Source organism: Acipenser ruthenus, chromosome 49 (genome assembly GCF_902713425.1).
Source record: "Acipenser ruthenus chromosome 49, fAciRut3.2 maternal haplotype, whole genome shotgun sequence".
In the NCBI taxonomy this organism is placed as follows: domain Eukaryota; kingdom Metazoa; phylum Chordata; class Actinopteri; order Acipenseriformes; family Acipenseridae; genus Acipenser; species Acipenser ruthenus.
The window spans coordinates 2,012,113-2,036,777 of NC_081237.1; the positions used below are offsets into that span (position 1 = coordinate 2,012,113).

A 24,665-nucleotide genomic window follows, 5' to 3' on the forward strand; every position below is an offset into this window, starting at 1 on the left:
AAAGAAAAAAAGCTCATATAAAAAACAGGAGAAAATCCAAACATATGGTATGTGGCAGTGCAGTCCACAGTGACTAAAAGCTCTCTCCCTTCTTGTGCACACTTGTGGGAGCACAGAGGCCTGCATGAGATGACCTTGAATCACGAGAAGGTATATCTGTAACTAGAAGCTCCTTTATATAATCTGGTGCCAGACCTCCAAGTGCTTCATAAGTCAGAAGTGCAATTTTAAAATCAACTCTGAACTTCACTGAGAGCCAGTGCAGTGAAGCCAGCACAGGAGTTATATGGTCTCTTTTTTTTGTTCTTCTGAGAAGCCCAGCAGCTGCATTGTGTATCAGCTGCAGTGAAGCCCAGCAGTTGCATTGTGTATCAGCTGCAGTGAAGTCTAGCAGCTGCATTGTGTATCAGCTGCAGTGAAGCCCAGCAGCTGCATTGTGTATCAGCTGCAGTGAAGCCCAGCAGCTGCATTGTGTATCAGCTGCAGTGAAGCCCAGCAGCTGCATTGTGTATCAGCTGCAGTGAAGCCCAGCAGCTGCATTGTGTATCAGCTGCAGTGAAGCCCAGCAGCTGCATTGTGTATCAGCTGCAGGTGATTTATGGAGTGACCCGGAAGCCCAGTGAATAGAGCATTGCAATAGTCAAGTCGGGAAGACACCAAAGCGTGGATTTGTTTTTCGTGTCAAGGCTGTGGTCAGGGCAAACGTTGCCCAACCCAGTATTAGGTACATATCCTAATAAAGGTGCCAGGAAGAGTATTTGTTTTGAGATGACTAAGTGATGTATTTTGGAAACACAAATATTATTTAAGCATAACTAGCCCTGTTAATGTTTGTGTGACATTGTTTCCTGTGCAGGTTTGCAGTGATGTGAATGAATGTGAGGATGGTCGCAATGGGGGCTGTGTTGCCAACTCTATCTGCTCCAACACACAGGTACAAATAATAAAGGGAAACATTAGGGTCAGGGCCTGGTCAAAATGTACTGATTAGAAGTAGTATCGTCATTTTATTTGAAGGGCTGCCCCTCCCTCTGAGCTAGTAAAAGGGGTTTAAGTTAGCATGTTGTGTGTAAGGTGTCTAAGAGATGTCATCTTGTGAATCTCTTAGACAATAAAAGACACCCTATACTCAACACATTAACTTACTATACATCACAAAACAAAGGTATACCCAGGAACCATTAGACAGGTAAACGTGATGCTGTATGTTCTATGCAGGGGGTGACAGTTATACACAGGATGAGATGTTCTGGGATTGTCACAAACCCTCCACTGTGATTTGTTGATTTCTCATATGTGAGTTGTAACATTAACTCACATACTAGCATTTAAAATGCCTACTTACATGCATGTTATGTGCGTTCTCAGAGTGATTCTGAAGAATTCTGCACGCAGTTATATATAGCCTTTATGAAGGCGTTCTGAATCCTACATTGTGTCTAATTCAACTAAAGCATTCCCCACCTGTCTGTCTGTGTCTCTGTGTTCTGAGCAGGGATCCTTCAGGTGTGGCCCCTGCAAATCTGGATATATCGGAGACCAGAGGCAAGGCTGTCGGGCAAAGCAGGGCTGTGTGAATGGACAGCCCAGCCCCTGCCACAGGAACGCACAGTGCATCCCTCAGAGAGACGGAGCAGTCACCTGCACTGTGAGGATAGGACAAATATTACTGAACACTGGGTCGCATTCACAGAAACAACTGTGTTTAGAAACGCTGTCATGTGATTGAAATCTTTTTGCTTCCTTTTAACGTCAGTTTGGGATTTTTCGGTACTACAGATAAAAGAAGCACTTCCTGTGGTGTAGGCCACGTGGTCTGATTGAGGGATATACACTACAGTGCAGAACAGGACACATTTATGCACGAGGAAACAACAGCAGCTTTTAATTCCAGAGTTGTATTTAAAATGCAACTTGCTATTAGGTCCAGTCAAGAGTCTAATGGGGGGGAGGAGGGTCTTACTGCTGAAGGGATTGAAAATTACTTATCTTAGGATTCTGATTATTAAAATGTTCCCAGTGTATTACATTATGTTGCATCCAAGTTAGAGGATTTGTTAAAAATAATCTACAGCATGTGAGTCTGATTAAGAGGTTATTTAACAGAGGCTTTATATGTTTGGGTCTGCAGCTAGTGGCTTTAATACTGAATACAGGAGAGGTCTTAATATTGAAGGTGACTCACAAGGCGTGTTAATAAAGATATCACACAGGTGACTGTATAATAACACCCTCTTATTGAACGGTTTCTCCGCAGTGTGGTGTTGGATGGGCAGGGAATGGCTTCATGTGTGGAGAAGACACTGATATTGATGGATTCCCTGATGAGAAGCTGCCATGTCCAGAGACACCCTGTCAGAAGGTAATGTTTTCAAAACATTGAAAATGTTTGCCACTGAATTTATTACGTTTCTTTTAGTATTTATATTTTAACAGCAATTATCAAGTTTTTAGTCAAACAATGCTTCCAGTTAGGGCAGCAGTGTGGCGTAGTAGGGCAGCAGTGTGGAGTAGTGGTTAGGGCTCTGGACTCTTGACCAGAGGGTTGTGGGTTCGATCACAGGTCGGGGACACTGTTGCTGTACCCTTGAGCAAGGTACTTTACCTAAATTGCTCCAGTAAAAACCCACCTGTATAAATGGGTAATTGTATGTAAAAATAATTTGATATTTTGTAACAATTGTAAGTCGCCCTGGATAAGGGCGTCTGCTAAGAAATACATAATAATAATAATAATAATAATATAAAATACTAGGAGGATGACTTCTTTTGCAATTTTAACCTGTCTGTGTTAGCGTGTGCAGTGACGGTAGAGCACTGGATCCTGTTGTATGCAGTGTGTCTGTGTTAGTGTGTGCAGTGACGGTAGAGCACTGGATCCTGTTGTATGCAGTGTGTCTGTGTTAGCGTGTGCAGTGACGGTACATTCGGTTGTCTTCCAGGATAACTGCCTGACCGTGCCGAACTCAGGCCAGGAGGATGCGGACAGTGATGGGATTGGAGATGCCTGTGATGAGGACGCTGATGGAGACGGGATATTGAACATGGAGGTCAGTTCATCTCACCACAGAGTGGTTCTTACTGCAATGATTCAAACACTGTGCTCTTCAGGTCTAGCTGCCTGCCAGCCATACATATATGTAGCCCAGGCTAGATCAGCCAGCGTCTTGCTGCCATGCTGCTTTGTTTGCAGTCAATACCCTGCAGTACACTAGATTGTGCTGTACTGATAAGAAGACACTTGGCTGATCTAGCCTTCGTTGCATTACTTATGGCAGGCAACCAGAGCAGCTCTGGACTCAGTCAAAGAACCTGAACACAGATTTATATAAAAATAAGCAATATTTATGGAATATCTAATTGCAAGAAGAACCACTCGGGATGATTTCAAACATCATAAAGTTAAAAAAACAAATAAACAAATAAAAAACAATGAAAGAAATGTAATTTGAAGCTAAGCAATACAATTAACTAGTAGCAGTACATTGCGACAGCTACTGTAATGTACTGATTAAACTATAGTTTAAGAAAACAATAACCTGCACAGTCACAGGACCAGAATCTTGAACACTAGGAAGCGTGAGCGGTGGCGATGAGGCTGCTGCACACAACAGGTACGTCCCCTGCAGTTCCAATGCTAACAATAGGATACATCTCATGCAGTTTCAGTGCTAGGGTACGTCCCCTGCAGTTCCAGTGCTAACAATAGGATACATCTCATGCAGTTTCAATGCTAGGGTACGTCCCCTGCAGTTCCAGTGCTAACAATAGGATACATCTCATGCAGTTTCAATGCTAGGGTACGTCCCCTGCAGTTCCAGTGCTAACAATAGGATACATCTCATGCAGTTTCAATGCTAGGGTACGTCCCCTGCAGTTCCAGTGCTAACAATAGGATACATCTCATGCAGTTTCAATGCTAGGGTACGTCCCCTGCAGTTCCAATGCTAACAATAGGATACATCTCATGCAGTTTCAGTGCTAGGGTACGTCCCCTGCAGTTCCAGTGCTAACAATAGGATACATCTCATGCAGTTTCAATGCTAGGGTACGTCCCCTGCAGTTCCAATACTAACAATAGGATACATCTCATGCAGTTTCAATGCTAGGGTACGTCCCCTGCAGTTCCAATACTAACAATAGGATACATCTCATGCAGTTTCAATGCTAGGGTACGTCCTCTGCAGTTCCAGTGCTAACAATAGGATACGTCTCATGCAGGATAACTGTGTGCTGGTGCCCAATGTGAACCAGAGGAACGTGGATCAGGACGCCTTCGGGGACGCCTGTGATAACTGCCGACTCATTAACAACAACGACCAGCGAGATACTGACGGGGACAGCAAGGGGGACGCCTGCGATGATGACATAGACGGAGATGGTATGCCAATCCAGTGCGCATTTCCTTAGTGGGCAGCTGGGAGCTTTAGTGCAATAACCAGATCAATACTGGGGCGAGTGCACAATACCAGTGTGCTGTTTCCAGACCAGCGTCTGCTGCAGGCACAAATCTGAGTGGCTTGCTGAGCTGCTTGCTGTAGCCCAATGGACAGAGAACTTGCCTTGAGGTTCGAGAAGCTCTCTAAATTCTTATTATTTTCTAAATTTAAACACTGTTAGTCTTTCATTACTAATAGCATCAATGTAGTCTTCTAATGGACACATTTTGCTTTGAGAAGTCAGTGTTGTTATGTGTGTTGTACACTAATGCCTGTAGAACAGGGCGCTTGTGGTGCACATGCTGTATCGGCTCAGTAAGCAGATGGGATATGCAGGGAACTGAAACTCTGATATTGTTCTCTTGTACTATGTTTCCACTGTCATACCCGACACGTACTTAGGCTGCCCAGGTATGGGTAGGTTCGGGTCGGGTACATTTCCACTGCAGGTCCATTGCTGATTCGCTGATGAAAATGCGTAGCCCTACGTTATGACGTGTTTCAAGACGGTCACTTCAAAACTTACCAGAAGATGGAAGGAATGCATGATTAATGGAATTGAGGTGGAGCAGCAGAGAAAGTATAAGAGTAGAAGATGATGGTTAGGATGCGGCAAGAGTGGTGACGAGGAAGAAGCTATTAAAACTAAATTAAAGGTGGGATTACCACGAGTAGACTAGTGCTCCTGCCACGTCAGTGTGTAAGGGCTGTGTGTAGAATGCTGGGGCACCGTATCCAAGAAAGTTAGCTTAGTTGTTAATAGTCACAGTCCACAAATCTTGCTCACGAAAAAGATACTTCCAGAGAAAAAGGGTGATGGTAGCTCACCATCTCCATAAAACAAATCAAATGAAATACAAATCACTCTCAAATACATTTCAAATCACACCCACATCTCAAATAATACATAGAAACACAAATAATAGAATACAAAAATAATATCAATTCCTAAACTTATCGTGCAAAACTCAACAAAGGTGCAAAAAGGAATGTATCTTTCCCTATTTTCATGAATGTAACCTTTAGATTTCTTATTCCATTACATTCAATACCAATAACACAGCAGACAATACAAAAGTAATAAATAATTAAAACAGTCAATGCAATTCCAAACACTGGTTGATTCCACATCACGGGTTGAGACGGGGTGATACGTCACGGGTTGACACTGGTGCCCCGCCCTCGCTCTGCTTTGGCCCACGGCCTGACTCAGATATGTTACCTGGCTCTTCAAGGGTCAGGTACAGGAACACAGTGGAAACGGGGCATTGGTGAACTCAGCCACTATTCATACGAACCCCCAAAAATCACACCCACATTCTTGTGTGATGCTTGCTATATCCTGGTTTGAAACTGGTCTTTTAATTTGACAAATCCGTTTTTGAAACAGTAGTTTGAAGATTATTCCTGTGTTGAAAGATTTCTGTCACCTTTGGTCTTTTGATTGAATCTAAGTGGCTGTGTAGCTTTGAAGAGAAGGACAGTGCGGCGCAGATATATTGTTGATTTGTCAACAAAACCACAGAACACTTCAATAGAAAAGCGATCACCATTTTATTACTCAACAATCCTTTCAACAATGAGTTCATTAGAGTATTACACATTTCAAGAGTAACACTAAGCATACAGGCTTGCGATTTCAGTTTAGCATTTCACATTTCATATTGCTTTTGCATTTATTTAATTTCTGTTGTTCAAACAAGATTACAGCCCACTTATCTTGCCAAAATCCAATGTTATTTAGGTCTTCATCTGTTTTTGGTTTGACAGTAACTTTACTCTCCGTTCCCGGTTCACTTTGCTTTGTTTTTTGCATTTTTATTTTTCTAAAGCCACTTTCCTGTTCAAGCTACTATCTTCATTTACAGCAGACACATTTGTCTATGTGAGTGGGATTTCAAACTCGGAGAAACTCATGGCAACATTCCCACAATATGAGAGACAATCATTTTAACTGTTTGAATTACAGTAAGCATAACAAACGAGCAAAAAACAAATTAACAATATTGAATCTCAACAAGTATCAGTTAGGAAGAAGTGTAGAAAGTGGCATAAACAACTCAAAGTGTTGAATCAGTAAGAAAATAATGGTTGTTGATCCCTTACTGAAAGCACAGATGTGTGTGCCGTTTATTCCAGGAATCCGGAACGCTCTTGATAACTGTGAGAAGGTTCCGAACACGGATCAGCGGGACAGAGACGGGGATGGGGTTGGGGACGCCTGTGACAGCTGTCCTGACGACCGGAATCCAGACCAGGTCGGAACAACAATATACAAACACCCATGTGTATTGTATCATTTATTCAACCCGTGGATTATACAGTAACTTGCAACCCTGTTAGCAAATACAGTGTCCCAAACCAGCCAATTGTCACTCCCATATAGTGTGGATTTACCAGGGATGTACATAAGACTCCCATTGCATAGCAGTTTGATCCATTCCTGGTTTTATTATGAATTTAGTAAGACACAATGGAGCTTGTTACCTATGCACTGTGGGTAATCAAGCTCGTAGTAAAACCTGCACTGGCTGAAACTGCTATGCAATAGGAGTCTTATTTCTATCCCTGTTTAAATGATGCAAAAGTAAATCTCTCTGTATTGAAAGTTTTCTTCTAAAGTAGAAATGGGACAAACAGGTTATTCATGTTTGAATATTCTTTCAAAATTTAACATTCATTTGAATACAATTTTGAATTCGCTAAAAAACTAAGTATAATTCATACATCTCAATGGCATCCAATAAATCCGGTAACCAAATTACTTACAAAAGTGGAGGAACACTTTTCTGTGCAGTAGAATGTGTACTTCAGCCCTCATTATGAATTAGTTTCCTTTTGAAAAACTTATTTATAAAGTCTGTTATATGAATAAATACGACCATGGTCATTTGTGTCACAAATATTTCAGCAGTGTTTGTTGGAATATTGGAATATTTGTCCCAGCACTATTCTGAAGTGATTTTTTTTAAATATTCGAATTACAAAATGGTATCCCTTGAGCTGAAAATGAGGCTTCTAGTGAGTAACAAAGCTCTCTCACTGTTTTAACACTCAGGGCAAGAGGTTTCCACTGTAAGCCTTTGTATAATTCATTTTGCCTTAATCTAGTCACAGTCAGACATGCATCTGAATGACACACTACTCCCTTCTCTTGTGTTTCGAAAGCTGGACATGGACAATGATCTTGTTGGAGACTCATGTGACACTAATAAGGACAGGTAAAAAACACTCCAAACATATACCTGCTTTATTCTTAAACACTGCATTGTGTGTCCCTGGTTCCTCAGTGAAGGTGACTTCTTAAACACTGCATTGTGTGTTCCTGGTTCCTCAGCGATGGGGACGGGCACCAGGACTCTCGGGATAATTGCCCCACCGTCATCAACAGCTCCCAGCTGGACACCGACCGGGACGGGCTGGGAGATGAGTGTGACGATGATGATGATGGAGACGGAATCCCAGATGAGCTTCCTCCTGGACCTGACAACTGCAGACTCATTCCGAATCCCAGGCAGGAGGATTCCGACGGTAACAATCCATGGGCTTGATTCAACTGATTCAACAGTGAAGGATCGTCCTTTATATGTCTTTATACTGCAGGAGCCTCACTACTGCTTTACATATTCTTACAGACTTTGCAAACAAATCCTAACGATTTCAATAGTATTTATATCAGCTGAATACACTGACCTGACTGTGTCCGTCTGCCATCAATTGAATCCACCCTGTTGTTTAATAAAGTAGCACCCTAGTCTGTCGATAAAAGACCAAAATGAACCACAAAGAAGTTCATAAAGAGCAGATGTTGTGACTGTTTACTTAGCAACACTTATCTGAGCAAAAAATCAAATGCAAGTGAAAATACAAAATCAAAGCAGATCTACAGTTTTGAAAAGTCTGTAATTGTTAGAGGAGGGTGTGGAATCAAAATCATTTGAGCTTTTAAAGGTGCATTAGAAATGGCAGAAACTGATAAACCCTCAGACGGGGTCCAGCTTGCAGCTGGTTTGCATGCAGAATATATGAGAGCATGTGGGAATCGCTTCCTGGAACAGGCAGCTGGAGTCTGATTAGACTGAGCATATGAATTATTATTTCTCAAAAATAATAAAAATGAAGAACTCTGTACATGCGCATTGTTTTTGGGACATTGGTGTGACATTGTGTTGCTCTTCTCTGATGCAGGGGACGGTGTTGGTAACATATGCGAGCATGACTTTGACAATGACACAGTTATAGACACCATTGACGTGTGTCCAGAGAACGCCGAGATCACACTGACTGACTTCCGAGCCTATCAGACTGTGGTTCTTGACCCTGAAGGAGACGCCCAGATTGATCCCTACTGGGTGGTCCTCAATCAGGTAAGACATTACGAGGCACAGGAGGTTTCAGGCAGGGCTGTGCTGATACTCTCCATGCAATCCCCTTCAACGTGTATTAAGACAGCAGGTGGACAAGGTGAGTCCAATGAATATGAATTTATGAATGGACTCATTCTTGAAAAAGCTTTCTATGTATTCCTGCAAGAGTTGATGCTATCTGCAACTTTGGAATGAAAATTCACACCAGTGTTGTATCGGCTTTAATTGATTCAAATGTAACTAAATCGTCAGGAGGGGCAGGGTGTGTCCAGCGGACCTGGGGACAGAACGTCTGCAATTAACATTCAGTGCAATTTGCGCTGCTTTCAATAGGACTAAAGCATTCCACATAGGTTATGCAGAAGGTTTCAGTAATGTTTTGCCTGCATCTAGGCCATCGCAAACTCCATTCTGAAGATTAACACAAACTCACACTTACTCGCTCTTGTTAGATTGTGTTACATAGATAAACATTCCCTTGCGTTCCTTGAATATTGTAGTTGACGCTTCCTGTATATTCATGAAATAAAACCAGTGAGTCGAACCCTAATCAACGGTAGGACAAAGAGTTGTTTTAAGACTAGGTTCTGAAAGCTATTAGATCATCTTATATCTATTCACACTGCCAGAAGACATTGTCTTTTTATCACTGATTCGCACTTAGCTTGCAAATGATGGGAAAAGCATCATTTCTTTCTCTCTAATTGAATTTATACCTGCTGACTTAAAACACATTCAAGGGAATCTGGACAGCCCTAATAAAACCCGTTCAGTAGATTTGTGTCCAGAGTCAGTAGTATAATTGTGTAGAGCCCTCGATATGCAGTAGTATAATTGTGTAGAGCCCTCGATACGCAGTAGTATAATTGTGTAGAGCCCTCGATATGCAGTAGTATAATTGTGTACAGAGTCCTTGATATGCAATAGTTTCAACAAATGATATGACAGCACTTTTCCTAAGTAAGTTTTTTTCAATTTTACAGGGTAGAGAAATTGTTCAGACCATGAACAGTGACCCTGGACTGGCAGTTGGTAAGCAGTCTAACCTTTTTTCCTTTTAAATGCTACAGAGTGAAAAATGTAGTTTTACCAGATTTCATTTTGGAATCTTGCAGAAGAACGAGTCTGCGAATCGCACGACATTGCTAAGCAGAACGAGCCTGCGAATCACACAGCATTGCTAAACAGCAGAACGAGCCTGCGAATCACACGGCATTGCTAAACAGCAGAACGAGCCTGCGAATCACACGGCATTGCTAAACAGCAGAACGAGCCTGCGAATCACACGGCATTGCTAAACAGCAGAACGAGCCTGCGAATCACACGGCATTGCTAAGCAGAACGAGCCTGCGAATCACACGGCATTGCTAAACAGCAGAACAAGCCTGCGAATCACACGGCATTGCTAAGCAGAACGAGCCTGCGAATCACACGGCATTGCTAAACAGCAGAACAAGCCTGCGAATCACACAGCATTGCTAAACAGCAGAACGAGCCTGCGAATCACACGGCATTGCTAAACAGCAGAACGAGCCTGCGAATCACACGGCATTGCTAAACAGCAGAACAAGCCTGCGAATCACACGGCATTGCTAAGCAGAACGAGCCTGCGAATCACACAGCATTGCTAAACAGAACGAGCCTGCGAATCACACGGCATTGCTAAGCAGAACGAGCCTGCGAATCACACGGCATTGCTAAACAGCAGAACGAGCCTGCGAATCACACGGCATTGCTAAACAGCAGAACAAGCCTGCGAATCACACGGCATTGCTAAGCAGAACGAGCCTGCGAATCACACGGCATTGCTAAACAGCAGAACGAGCCTGCGAATCGTACGGCATTGCTAAACAGAACGAGCCTGCGAATCACACGGCATTGCTAAGCAGAACGAGCCTGCGAATCACACGGCATTGCTAAACAGCAGAACGAGCCTGCGAATCACACAGCATTGCTAAGCAGAACGAGCCTGCGAATCGCACAGCATTGCTAAGCAGAACGAGCCTGTGAATCACACGGCATTGCTAAACAGAACGAGCCTGCGAATCACACGGCATTGCTAAACAGCAGAACAAGCCTGCGAATCACACAGCATTGCTAAACAGCAGAACGAGCCTGCGAATCACACGGCATTGCTAAACAGCAGAACGAGCCTGCGAATCACACGGCATTGCTAAACAGAACGAGCCTGCGAATCACACGGCATTGCTAAACAGAACGAGCCTGCGAATCACACGGCATTGCTAAACAGCAGAACAAGCCTGCGAATCACACAGCATTGCTAAACAGCAGAACGAGCCTGCGAATCACACGGCATTGCTAAACAGCAGAACGAGCCTGCGAATCACACGGCATTGCTAAACAGCAGAACGAGCCTGCGAATCACACGGCATTGCTAAACAGCAGAACGAGCCTGCGAATCACACGGCATTGCTAAGCAGAACGAGCCTGCGAATCGCACGGCATTGCTAAGCAGAACGAGCCTGTGAATCACACGGCATTGCTAAGCAGAACGAGCCTGCGAATCACACGGCATTGCTAAACAGCAGAACGAGCCTGCGAATCGCACGGCATTGCTAAGCAGAACGAGCCTGCGAATCACACAGCATTGCTAAGCAGAACGAGCCTGCGAATCACACGACATTGCTAAACAGAACGAGCCTGCGAATCACACGGCATTGCTAAGCAGAACGAGCCTGCGAATCACACGGCATTGCTAAACAGAACGAGCCTGCGAATCACACGGCATTGCTAAACAGAACGAGCCTGCGAATCACACGGCATTGCTAAACAGAACGAGCCTGCGAATCACACGGCATTGCTAAGCAGAACGAGCCTGCGAATCACACGGCATTGCTAAGCAGAACGAGCCTGCGAATCACACGACATTGCTAAACAGAACGAGCCTGCGAATCACACGGCATTGCTAAACAGAACGAGCCTGCGAATCACACAGCATTGCTAAGCAGAACGAGCCTGCGAATCGCACGACATTGCTAAGCAGAACGAGCCTGCGAATCACACGGCATTGCTAAGCAGAACGAGCCTGCGAATCACACGGCATTGCTAAACAGAACGAGCCTGCGAATCACACGGCATTGCTAAGCAGAACGAGCCTGCGAATCACACGGCATTGCTAAACAGCAGAACAAGCCTGCGAATCACACGGCATTGCTAAACAGAACGAGCCTGCGAATCGCACGGCATTGCTAAACAGCAGAACGAGCCTGCGAATCACACGGCATTGCTAAACAGAACGAGCCTGCGAATCACACGGCATTGCTAAACAGAACGAGCCTGCGAATCGCACGGCATTGCTAAACAGCAGAACGAGCCTGCGAATCACACGGCATTGCTAAACAGAACGAGCCTGCGAATCACACGACATTGCTAAACAGAACGAGCCTGCGAATCACACGGCATTGCTAAGCAGAACGAGCCTGCGAATCACACAGCATTGCTAAGCAGAACGAGCCTGCGAATCACACGGCATTGCTAAACAGAACGAGCCTGCGAATCACACGGCATTGCTAAGCAGAACGAGCCTGCGAATCACACGGCATTGCTAAACAGAACGAGCCTGCGAATCACACGGCATTGCTAAGCAGAACGAGCCTGCGAATCACACGGCATTGCTAAACAGAACGAGCCTGCGAATCACACGGCATTGCTAAACAGAACGAGCCTGCGAATCACACGGCATTGCTAAGCAGAACGAGCCTGCGAATCACACGGCATTGCTAAACAGAACGAGCCTGCGAATCACACAGCATTGCTAAGCAGAACGAGCCTGCGAATCGCACGGCATTGCTAAGCAGAACGAGCCTGCGAATCACACGGCATTGCTAAACAGAACGAGCCTGCGAATCACACGGCATTGCTAAACAGAACGAGCCTGCGAATCACACGGCATTGCTAAGCAGAACGAGCCTGTGAATCACACAGCATTGCTAAGCAGAACGAGCCTGTGAATCGCACGGCATTGCTAAGCAGAACGAGCCTGCGAATCACACGGCATTGCTAAACAGAACGAGCCTGCGAATCACACGGCATTGCTAAACAGAACGAGCCTGCGAATCACACGGCATTGCTAAGCAGAACGAGCCTGCGAATCACACAGCATTGCTAAGCAGAACGAGCCTGTGAATCACACGGCATTGCTAAGCAGAACGAGCCTGCGAATCACACAGCATTGCTAAGCAGAACGAGCCTGCGAATCGCACGGCATTGCTAAGAAGAACGAGCCTGCGAATCACACGGCATTGCTAAGCAGAACGAGCCTGCGAATCACACAGCATTGCTAAGCAGAACGAGCCTGTGAATCGCACGGCATTGCTAAACAGCAGAACGAGCCTGCGAATCACACGGCATTGCTAAACAGAACGAGCCTGCGAATCGCACGGCATTGCTAAACAGCAGAACGAGCCTGCGAATCACACGGCATTGCTAAACAGCAGAACGAGCCTGCGAATCACACGGCATTGCTAAACAGCAGAACGAGCCTGCGAATCGCACGGCATTGCTAAGCAGAACGAGCCTGCGAATCACACGGCATTGCTAAGCAGAACGAGCCTGCGAATCACACGGCATTGCTAAACAGCAGAACGAGCCTGCGAATCGCACGGCATTGCTAAGCAGAACGAGCCTGCGAATCACACGGCATTGCTAAGCAGAACGAGCCTGTGAATCACACGGCATTGCTAAACAGCAGAACGAGCCTGCGAATCACACGGCATTGCTAAGCAGAACGAGCCTGCGAATCACACGGCATTGCTAAACAGAACAAGCCTGCGAATCACACGGCATTGCTAAACAGCAGAACGAGCCTGCGAATCGCACGGCATTGCTAAGCAGAACGAGCCTGCGAATCACACGGCATTGCTAAGCAGAACGAGCCTGTGAATCACACGGCATTGCTAAACAGCAGAACGAGCCTGCGAATCGCACGGCATTGCTAAACAGCAGAACAAGCCTGCGAATCACACGGCATTGCTAAACAGCAGAACGAGCCTGCGAATCGCACGGCATTGCTAAGCAGAACGAGCCTGCGAATCACACGGCATTGCTAAGCAGAACGAGCCTGCGAATCACACGGCATTGCTAAACAGCAGAACGAGCCTGCGAATCGCACGGCATTGCTAAGCAGAACGAGCCTGCGAATCACACGGCATTGCTAAGCAGAACGAGCCTGCGAATCACACAGCATTGCTAAGCAGAACGAGCCTGCGAATCGCACGGCATTGCTAAGCAGAACGAGCCTGCGAATCGCACGGCATTGCTAAGCAGAACGAGCCTGCGAATCGCACGGCATTGCTAAGCAGAACGAGCCTGTGAATCACACGGCATTGCTAAGCAGCAGAACGAGCCTGTGAATCACACGGCATTGCTAAACAGCAGAACGAGCCTGCGAATCACACGGCATTGCTAAACAGCAGAACGAGCCTGCGAATCACACGGCATTGCTAAACAGCAGAACGAGCCTGTGAATCACACGGCATTGCTAAACAGCAGAACGAGCCTGCGAATCACACGGCATTGCTAAACAGCAGAACGAGCCTGCGAATCACACGGCATTGCTAAACAGCAGAACGAGCCTGCGAATCGCACAGCATTGCTAAACAGAACGAGCCTGCGAATCACACGGCATTGCTAAACAGAACGAGCCTGCGAATCACACGGCATTGCTAAGCAGAACGAGCCTGCGAATCACACGGCATTGCTAAACAGCAGAACGAGCCTGCGAATCACACGGCATTGCTAAGCAGAACGAGCCTGCGAATCGCACGGCATTGCTAAGCAGAACGAGCCTGCGAATCACACGGCATTGCTAAACAGCAGAACGAGCCTGCGAATCACACGGCATTGCTAAACAGCAGAACGAGCCTGCGAATCACACGGCATTGCTAAACAGCAGAACGAGCCTGCGAATCACACGGCATTGCTAAACAGCAGAACGAGCCTGCGAATCACACGGCATTGCTAAACAGCAGAACGAGCCTGCGAATCACACGGCATTGCTAAACAGCAGAACGAGCCTGCGAATCGCACGGCATTGCTAAACAGCAGAACGAGCCTGCGAATCACACGGCATTGCTAAACAGCAGAACGAGCCTGCGAATCACACGGCATTGCTAAACAGAACGAGCCTGCGAATCACACGGCATTGCTAAACAGCAGAACGAGCCTGCGAATCACACAGCATTGCTAAACAGAACGAGCCTGCGAATCGCACGGCATTGCTAAACAGAACGAGCCTGCGAATCACACGGCATTGCTAAACAGCAGAACGAGCCTGCGAATCACACGGCATTGCTAAACAGCAGAACGAGCCTGCGAATCACACGGCATTGCTAAACAGAACGAGCCTGCGAATCACACGGCATTGCTAAACAGCAGAACGAGCCTGCGAATCACACAGCATTGCTAAACAGCAGAACGAGCCTGCGAATCACACGGCATTGCTAAACAGAACGAGCCTGCGAATCACACGGCATTGCTAAGCAGAACGAGCCTGCGAATCACACGGCATTGCTAAACAGCAGAACGAGCCTGCGAATCGCACGGCATTGCTAAGCAGAACGAGCCTGCGAATCACACAGCATTGCTAAGCAGAACGAGCCTGCGAATCACACGGCATTGCTAAACAGAACGAGCCTGCGAATCACACAGCATTGCTAAACAGCAGAACAAGCCTGCGAATCACACGGCATTGCTAAACAGCAGAACGAGCCTGCGAATCACACGGCATTGCTAAACAGAACGAGCCTGCGAATCACACGGCATTGCTAAACAGAACGAGCCTGCGAATCACACGGCATTGCTAAACAGCAGAACGAGCCTGCGAATCACACAGCATTGCTAAACAGCAGAACGAGCCTGCGAATCGCACGGCATTGCTAAACAGAACGAGCCTGTGAATCACACGGCATTGCTAAACAGCAGAACAAGCCTGCGAATCACACGGCATTGCTAAGCAGAACGAGCCTGCGAATCGCACGGCATTGCTAAGCAGAACGAGCCTGCGAATCACACGGCATTGCTAAACAGCAGAACGAGCCTGCGAATCACACGGCATTGCTAAGCAGAACGAGCCTGCGAATCACACGGCATTGCTAAGCAGAACGAGCCTGCGAATCACACAGCATTGCTAAGCAGAACGAGCCTGCGAATCACACGGCATTGCTAAACAGAACGAGCCTGCGAATCACACAGCATTGCTAAACAGCAGAACAAGCCTGCGAATCACACGGCATTGCTAAACAGCAGAACGAGCCTGCGAATCACACGGCATTGCTAAACAGAACGAGCCTGCGAATCACACGGCATTGCTAAGCAGAACGAGCCTGCGAATCACACGGCATTGCTAAACAGCAGAACGAGCCTGCGAATCACACAGCATTGCTAAACAGCAGAACGAGCCTGCGAATCGCACGGCATTGCTAAACAGAACGAGCCTGCGAATCACACGGCATTGCTAAGCAGAACGAGCCTGTGAATCACACGGCATTGCTAAACAGCAGAACAAGCCTGCGAATCACACGGCATTGCTAAACAGCAGAACGAGCCTGCGAATCACACGGCATTGCTAAACAGCAGAACAAGCCTGCGAATCACACGGCATTGCTAAACAGCAGAACGAGCCTGCGAATCGCACGGCATTGCTAAACAGCAGAACAAGCCTGCGAATCACACGGCATTGCTAAACAGCAGAACGAGCCTGTGAATCACACGGCATTGCTAAACAGCAGAACAAGCCTGCGAATCACACGGCATTGCTAAACAGCAGAACGAGCCTGCGAATCACACGGCATTGCTAAGCAGAACGAGCCTGCGAATCGCACGGCATTGCTAAACAGCAGAACGAGCCTGCGAATCACACGGCATTGCTAAGCAGAACGAGCCTGCGAATCACACGGCATTGCTAAACAGCAGAACAAGCCTGCGAATCACACGGCATTGCTAAACAGCAGAACAAGCCTGCGAATCGCACGACATTGCTAAGCAGAACGAGCCTGCGAATCACACGGCATTGCTAAGCAGAACGAGCCTGCGAATCACACGGCATTGCTAAACAGCAGAACAAGCCTGTGAATCGCACGGCATTGCTAAGCAGAACGAGCCTGCGAATCACACGGCATTGCTAAACAGAACGAGCCTGTGAATCGCACGACATTGCTAAGCAGAACGAGCCTGTGAATCGCACGGCATTGCTAAACAGCAGAACGAGCCTGTGAATCGCATGACATTGCTAAGCAGAACGAGCCTGCGAATCACACGGCATTGCTAAACAGCAGAACGAGCCTGTGAATCGCACGGCATTGCTAAACAGCAGAACGAGCCTGTGAATCGCATGACATTGCTAAGCAGAACGAGCCTGCGAATCACACGGCATTGCTAAGCAGAACGAGCCTGCGAATCACACGGCATTGCTAAGCAGAACGAGCCTGCGAATCACACGGCATTGCTAAACAGAACGAGCGTGCGAATCACACGGCATTGCTAAACAGAACGAGCCTGCGAATCACACGGCATTGCTAAACAGAACGAGCCTGCGAATCACACGGCATTGCTAAACAGAACGAGCCTGCGAATCGCATGGCATTGCTAAACAGAACGAGCCTGCGAATCACACGGCATTGCTAAGCAGAACGAGCCTGCGAATCACACGGCATTGCTAAACAGCAGAACGAGCCTGCGAATCACACAGCATTGCTAAACAGAACAAGCCTGCGAATCGCATGGCATTGCTAAGCAGAACGAGCCTGTGAATCGCACAGCATTGCTAAGCAGAACGAGCCTGCGAATCACACGGCATTGCTAAACAGAACGAGCCTGTGAATCGCACGGCATTGCTAAACAGCAGAACGAGCCTGTGAATCGCACAGCATTGCTAAGCAGACACAGAGATTTGTAACTCCGATTGTCATTCGCAGGCTACACTGCCTTCAATGGGGTGGATTTTGAAGGGACGTTTCACGTGAACACAGTCACGGACGACGACTATGCTGGATTTATTTTCGGATACCAGGACAGCTCCAGTTTCTACGTGGTGATGTGGAAGCAGGTGGAGCAGATCTACTGGCAGGCTAACCCTTTCAGGGCAGTGGCTGATCCTGGGATTCAGCTCAAGGTAGACCAGGAGGGGGTAGACTGGGCTAAAACTGGCATCATAAATCAATGGTCTCCAACTTACTTAGCTTGTGGCCCCCTGTTACTTAAGGCACTCTGACTGAGAATCCCCACCCATTTAATCAATACAAAATGTGAAACGTTCTCTTTACTATAGCCTCTATCATTGTCCAATAGTACATGCAGTTAGCACAGGCATTGACAATGAAGTTTAGAAATGTATGATAAGGTGCATGGTGCTAACAAAATAACTCCAGTAAATCTTACCTAATATATATGTTTTTTTCATAAAACTCAGACATTCTGGTAAAGGTGAATTTGATTTTGTAATGGTAATTTATTTGAGCTGTAAGAGTACAGTATTTATTGAATGCTCCTTGCAGATACAAGTCTGCATGTGCTATCAGCTTCATAAGGGTGCATGAAGGGTTTAAGATGACACTGAAAACACGTTTGTCATAGGAAAAACAGTACAAATGTGGTGTCTATGATGTGATGGTAACACATATTACAATTAGTGAATTATTTTGTTAGGGATTTGTACTTTAAGAGATGTTTCTGTAAAGAGTTCTCTCAATTGAGTCCTAAGTTTAGAAACCTCCACCCACAAAAAGGTATTTTTGAAACGCATTCCTGTCCTTATCCTGTATATTATGTGTTTCAGGCTGTGAAATCGAAAACTGGCCCTGGGGAAAATCTGCGGAACTCTCTGTGGCACACCGGGAACACGCCGGATCAGGTGAAGCTCCTGTGGAAAGATGCCCGAAACGTGGGCTGGAAAGACAAGACGTCCTACCGCTGGTTCCTACAGCACCGGCCACAAGAGGGGTACATCAGGTATGGGCAACTTCGGGCAGTTAGGCTCCATTCAGGGGGAGGGAGGCTGTTAGAAGAGTGTAAGAGCCCCTCTTTCTCTGCTCCACCAGCACAGAACAGAGGGAGGCTGTTAGGAGAGTATAAGAGCTTCCCTCTGGGTTGTACTTTGGTTAAAGGTCTTGTTCATGCCTGTTCATTTTCAGAGTGAGGTTTTATGAAGGCCCTCAGATGGTTGCAGACACTGGCATCATCATTGACACCACGATGCGAGGAGGCCGTCTGGGAGTCTTCTGCTTCTCACAGGAGAATATCATCTGGGCAAACCTGCGCTACCGCTGCAACGGTGAGTGCAGCCTTACCTGTGTACTGTACTAAAGCAACGAGTTAGAAAAAAAGGAGGAGAACTAGGCTAGCTCCTTTCGACACTCCATGATACTGGTGTCCAATAGGACAGCGTCAGGTATGATTGACACCCGTTTCATTTTCTGTGATTTAATATTATACAGAGTGCAACCGCTGTGAAATATGCTGTGGTGTTTATTTGCTTCATCTCAACAGTGGTGGATCTAAGAACTGTTAAATCACTAAAAGCAGGTTGTTTTTTGTTGAAAATGTAAATCAGCTAGAGAATGGAAACCACTTAATTGCTTTTCGTGTCCTTTTGTTATTTTAGAGTATTGGCTGTTCTTTGTTTTAATCTCCTGTTTTTTTTTAAATAAAGGGCATTTAAGTGTTGCTTTTACTCCGAATTGAACTTCAACAGAACAGCATAGCTGAAAAAAATCAACTTTGCCATTTTTTTCAGCTATGCTGTTCATGGACTCCTTATCCAAATTGTACAGCATTGATTTATACAGGATTTGGCATCCCAATCAAAGTGCATGGCAAAGAGATTCCACGTGCCATAGTTACTGTAGTTCTCAGAGTATAATGCATATTATTGAGGATGATGAAGATGGATGCGGGGATGCATTGCAGCGTGTATTCTATGATTTGTTTCCTGTGACACCGTAACGCCTGCTGGCACCCGCAGCTGGTGTAGCCAGGATGGAATCCAGCTCAAGCTGTTTAAAAAGCGAGTTCTTGTGGTCTGGTGGCACCCTGTAGAATGTATATACTCCAGGAAGACATTGCACAGCGAAGGCAGATTTCTCCCATACAGCCCCAACCAGCCTCCAGCCTTAAGGAAGGGGAATCCTTCAAACACTTTTTTATCCTTTGCATCAATGATGCTCAGGAAACCATCCTCCTCGGTACTGGTCATTGAGAGAGGATGAAATTTATCTCAGAACAGCCTCTGCATTGGTGTATAGGAGTGGAATGACCTTCTGAGTATTCCGGAGCATCATTGTCGGGGGCAGAGTTGATGACGTCGTTGTCCACCAGGCTAGGCGCATCCGCTCATGTGCAATCATCGGTGTTGCGGTACCAGGAACCAGCGCAGGGGCTACAGGCTGTGGAGGCTGAGCCTGGTTGGAATCATCAGATTCCAACGGTCTGTACCAAAGCAAGCGAAGGAGAAATACGAGCACCTGTACGGTCTGTACCAAAGCAAGCGAAGGAGAAACACGAGCACCTGTACGGTCTGTACCAAAGCAAGCGAAGGAGAAACACGAACACCTGTACGGTCTGTACCAAAGCAAGCGAAGGAGAAATGCGAGCGCCTGTACTGTCTGTAAGGAGAGGAGAAATGTGGACATTAATCTATAATGACGTGAGGTTTTTAGGGAGGAGGTATCTTGACTTTGGCGCTAAAAAGGATTAGATTACAATGATCTCTGGGTAAGAGATCAGTTTGTTTCTCCTGACCCAAGCGACATGGAGCCCAGGAGTTCACTTGTGTGTGGAGTTCCTCAGACGAGGTAAGAATGTAGTGCTAAGAACCGATACAAGGGTATCCATAGGAGTGTGCAATACAACAAACTCATACAAAAACTGAACTGCACCGCTGCGCTGCTATAGCTGAAATCTGCAATATTGGTAAATATGTTTTCTTTTTTCTAGACACCCTCCCTGAAGATTTTGACACATACAGAACTCAACAGGTCCAATTCCAGGGTTGAAGACTGGACAGGCAGAATGAGGCTGCCAATCCTTTACAATCGCATTTTTAAGCAACTCACCAGTCCGTTTTTGGCAAAGTTATAAAACCATTAAAACTAAACATGCTAGTATATTGCTGCTGGTTAATTTGTTGCCAATTCTATCCTGTTCACTGAACTGTTTGTATCAGATTATGTAATGAAATGTTTGTTTCTTATACTGTAATTGAAAATATATTTTGTTGTACAATGCTATATGACGGTTTCCCGTTCAATGTAATAAACAATTCATTTTTCAGTTTTAATTATTAATTGATGATAGATGAAATGGTTATTAATGGATCATTTAGTGTGAAATAGAACGGGCCCAGTCGTTTAGAGATTAACTAGCTTCAACCTGGGTCTTCAAATTGCCTTTATATGATGTTTGTAAACCTTGTGAATGATTCTTATTGCAATTACAGTAAAACGTGTCCAATCCAGCATCGCCTGGGACCGGAAAACTGTGCAGTAAAAAATCCAATACTGTACCTAAAAAAAGGTAAAATGACAAAACTATTTGAACACTTTAGAAAAAGAAAACGTTTACTGTACACACACAGTATAAGCACAACAATGCCTCAATGAAATCTGTACCTGTTATTCGCACGATCCTGTTTAAACCATTCCCACAGAAAGACGTTCACTTGATCCTATTGTACCTGCATGTGGCATTCAGGTTGTCTACATGTTGCTTCAAATGCATCTTCTCAGAATGTCTCGAACGGTTTGCCTTGCAAATCTGAACGTGTCACTTAGCTCTTTTTGTGTTGTTTTAGTAAATTTTCCACTTTTTTTTGTTGATAAAAGCACATTTTCTATCAAGCGCTAGCTCGTTGTGTGGAAGTTTACATATTGTATTTGCTGTTCAAGAACTGCACAATTCAGCATGGTGCCGGAGGGGCACGCGAGTCTATACGCAACATCTTGCTTTTGTGTTTTTAATACTACTTTTAAACTTTAAAAATAAATAAAAAATCTGGACCTGGTGGCAGAGTGCACTGCTGGGTTTCCATTGCTTTTAGGCAGACAAGACTTACACATCATGCCGGATTCCAGAAGAGACAGGCTCTGGATTGTAGAGGGGAGCACACCATTCAATATGGATTGTAGAGGGGATCACACCATTCATTTCAATAGGGATTGTAGAGGGGATCACACCATTCATTTCAATAGGGATTGTAGAGAGGATCACACCATTCAATAGGGATTGTAGAGGGGATCACACCATTCATTTCAATAGGGATTGTAGAGAGGATCACACCATTCAATAGGGATTGTAGAGGGGATCACACCATTCATTTCAATAGGGATTGTAGAGGGGATCACACCATTCATTTCAATAGAGATTGTAGAGGGGAGCACACCATTCATTTCAATAGGGATTGTAGAGGGGATCACACCATTCATTTCAATAGAGATTGTAGAGGGGAGCACACCATTCATTTCAATAGGGATTGTAGAGGGGAGCACACCATTCATTTCAATAGGGATTGTAGAGGGGAGCACACCATTCATTTCAATAGGGGTTGTAGAGGATTGGAGCACACCATTCATTTCAATAGAGATTGTAGAGGATTGGCGCACACCATTCATTTCAATAGAGATTGTAGAGGGGATCACACCATTCATTTCAATAGGGATTGTAGAGGGGATCACACCATTCATTTCAATAGGGATTGTAGAGGGGATCACACCATTCATTTCAATAGGGATTGTAGAGGGGAGCACACCATTCATTTCAATAGGGATTGTAGAGGGGATCACACCATTCATTTCAATAGAGATTGTAGAGGGGATCACACCATTCATTTCAATAGGGATTGTAGAGGGGATCACACCATTCATTTCAATAGGGATTGTAGAGGGGAGCACACCATTCATTTCAATAGGGATTGTAGAGGGGATCACACCATTCACTTCAATAGGGATTGTAGGTTTTGTGGATGAGGAAAACAAGTTACAAGAAATATTTATTTCAGCAAAACTCCAAAAATGCTAATTCAAAAGTATTCATACCCTAACAAGGAAAATGAAATGAATAGCTAGTTGAGGCATCTTTAGCAATAATAACCTATTTTAATTTATTAGGATATTTCTCAATCAGCTTTTGGCATGATTCTTTAATGATTTTTGACCATTCCTCAGCGCAAAATTGTTCCAGTTCATTCCAATTCCGAGGACTTCTCTTATGCACAGCCTTCTTCAACTCATACCAAAGATTCTCAATCAGATTTAGATCAGGACTTTGACTAGGCCATTCCAGAACCTTAATTTTATTCTTCTGAATGTCCATTTGAGCATTAAACCAAGTTTTGTAGCGGAGGGTTTCAGATGATTGGCCAATATCATTTGGTATGCTATGGAATCCATTTTACCATGTATTGGAACTACATTTCCTGTGCCACTAGCGGAAAAACCACCCCATAGAAGGATATTACCATCTCCATGCTTGACAGTAGGTATGGTGTTCTTTTTTTTGTAAGCTTCACCAGGCTTTCTCCAAGCGTAACGAATATCAGCGTGACCAAATAGCTCAATTTTTGTTTCATCACTCCACAAAACATTTGACCAGAACTCAAACTAAGCGATTGTCCTTGTGACGTTTTCCTAAGAGTGGCTTTTTCCTTGGCCTGCGACCATTAAGACCTTCACCATGCAATACTCGACCTATGGTTGAAATGGAAACCCCAGTCCCACTTGCAGCCAATTCACTTTGAATATCTTTGGCAGTCAATGTCTGATTGTTATTAACCTTCCTCACAATTCTTCTACTGGTTCTCAGTGAAAGAACTTTCTTTCTTCCAGACTCAGGGGGGGCGTTGAGTCTTGTACTTCTTGATAATAGAAATAATACTTGAAATTGGGATACTCAAATGCTTCATGACAATGTATACTGTTCTGCCTACGGTCTTTAGATAGCTCTTTACTCTTTACTTTTACATTTGGTAATTACAGCAATCCTATGCCTAACCCTTTTATACTCACTTACAATCCAGCATTTTCTAGGCTTTTCTAGAATTAGGTTCTGTATTATCATATTGAAATTTCTAGTAATTTCGAATTAGCATTTTTTGAGTTTTGCAAAAAAAATTGCCGAAATAAATAATTGTATCTGTTTCTTGTAACTTTTTCCTCATCCACAAAAGCAAAACTTTTGCTACAAAAGATTGTTCCTAAAATTCTTCGTTTTTGAGAAATTTCTAGAAATTATACATTTCCATTGGGGTATGGCAACTTTTGACCTCAACTGTATATTATTACCAGTGTGTAAAAGCAAACAAGAAACAATCTGTGTGACGAAAAGAATTGAACTTTTATTACATTTCATTTACAAATAGTAATGCAAAGATACAAAGACAGAAGCCCTCACAACAAAAATACTTACAAATGTACTTTTTCAAATTAAGCTTTCACATCATTTCTCAGATCACACACAGCTAAAGCCAACTTTGATTTTCCATTTTATATAAAAAGCACAATAATAAATGAACCAGACTTTTGAAGGGTCAGCTCCTCAAAACTACCGGGATCCAAGAGCTGCACCCAAGGTGTGTATAGTGAGTGAGTGAGTGTACAGCTCTGCTCTCTGAACAGCAGCAGTGTATGAGCAGTGTTACAGAAACACATTGTAGCTGCCAGTGTTACGAGTAAAGCTGACAAAGCAAGCCCTTCTCATTGAATGCCAATACGCTGTCTAAATCTGTACACAATGTAAACAATTTGTTCAAAGGAGCCATACATATCGTCTTCAAATATCCAAGTGTCTTCTAAAGTTAAAAGTTTATTTATATTGTATTTATCTTGTAAACATGAAATCAGGTACTGAGCAT

At 44.8% G+C, this 24,665-nt stretch overlaps 1 protein-coding gene across 1 annotated transcript in view; it reads left to right on the forward strand.

Moving 5' to 3' along the window:
- The window catches only part of LOC117962947 (thrombospondin-4-like), a 29,905-nt gene extending 8,807 nt beyond the window's left edge, over window positions 1–21,098 (forward strand). Inside the window, exons 6-19 of the mRNA XM_059014987.1 lie at window positions 857–934; window positions 1,496–1,648; window positions 2,258–2,362; window positions 2,943–3,050; window positions 4,222–4,381; window positions 6,579–6,697; window positions 7,608–7,660; window positions 7,777–7,970; window positions 8,628–8,806; window positions 9,790–9,838; window positions 17,740–17,936; window positions 18,600–18,772; window positions 18,955–19,094; window positions 20,756–21,098. Coding sequence (XP_058870970.1) covers window positions 857–934; window positions 1,496–1,648; window positions 2,258–2,362; window positions 2,943–3,050; window positions 4,222–4,381; window positions 6,579–6,697; window positions 7,608–7,660; window positions 7,777–7,970; window positions 8,628–8,806; window positions 9,790–9,838; window positions 17,740–17,936; window positions 18,600–18,772; window positions 18,955–19,094; window positions 20,756–20,814 — 1,767 coding nt within the window. The 3' untranslated portion in view covers window positions 20,815–21,098. The remainder of the gene's footprint in view (window positions 1–856; window positions 935–1,495; window positions 1,649–2,257; window positions 2,363–2,942; window positions 3,051–4,221; window positions 4,382–6,578; window positions 6,698–7,607; window positions 7,661–7,776; window positions 7,971–8,627; window positions 8,807–9,789; window positions 9,839–17,739; window positions 17,937–18,599; window positions 18,773–18,954; window positions 19,095–20,755) is intronic.
- Window positions 21,099–24,665: the final 3,567 nt, after the last annotated feature.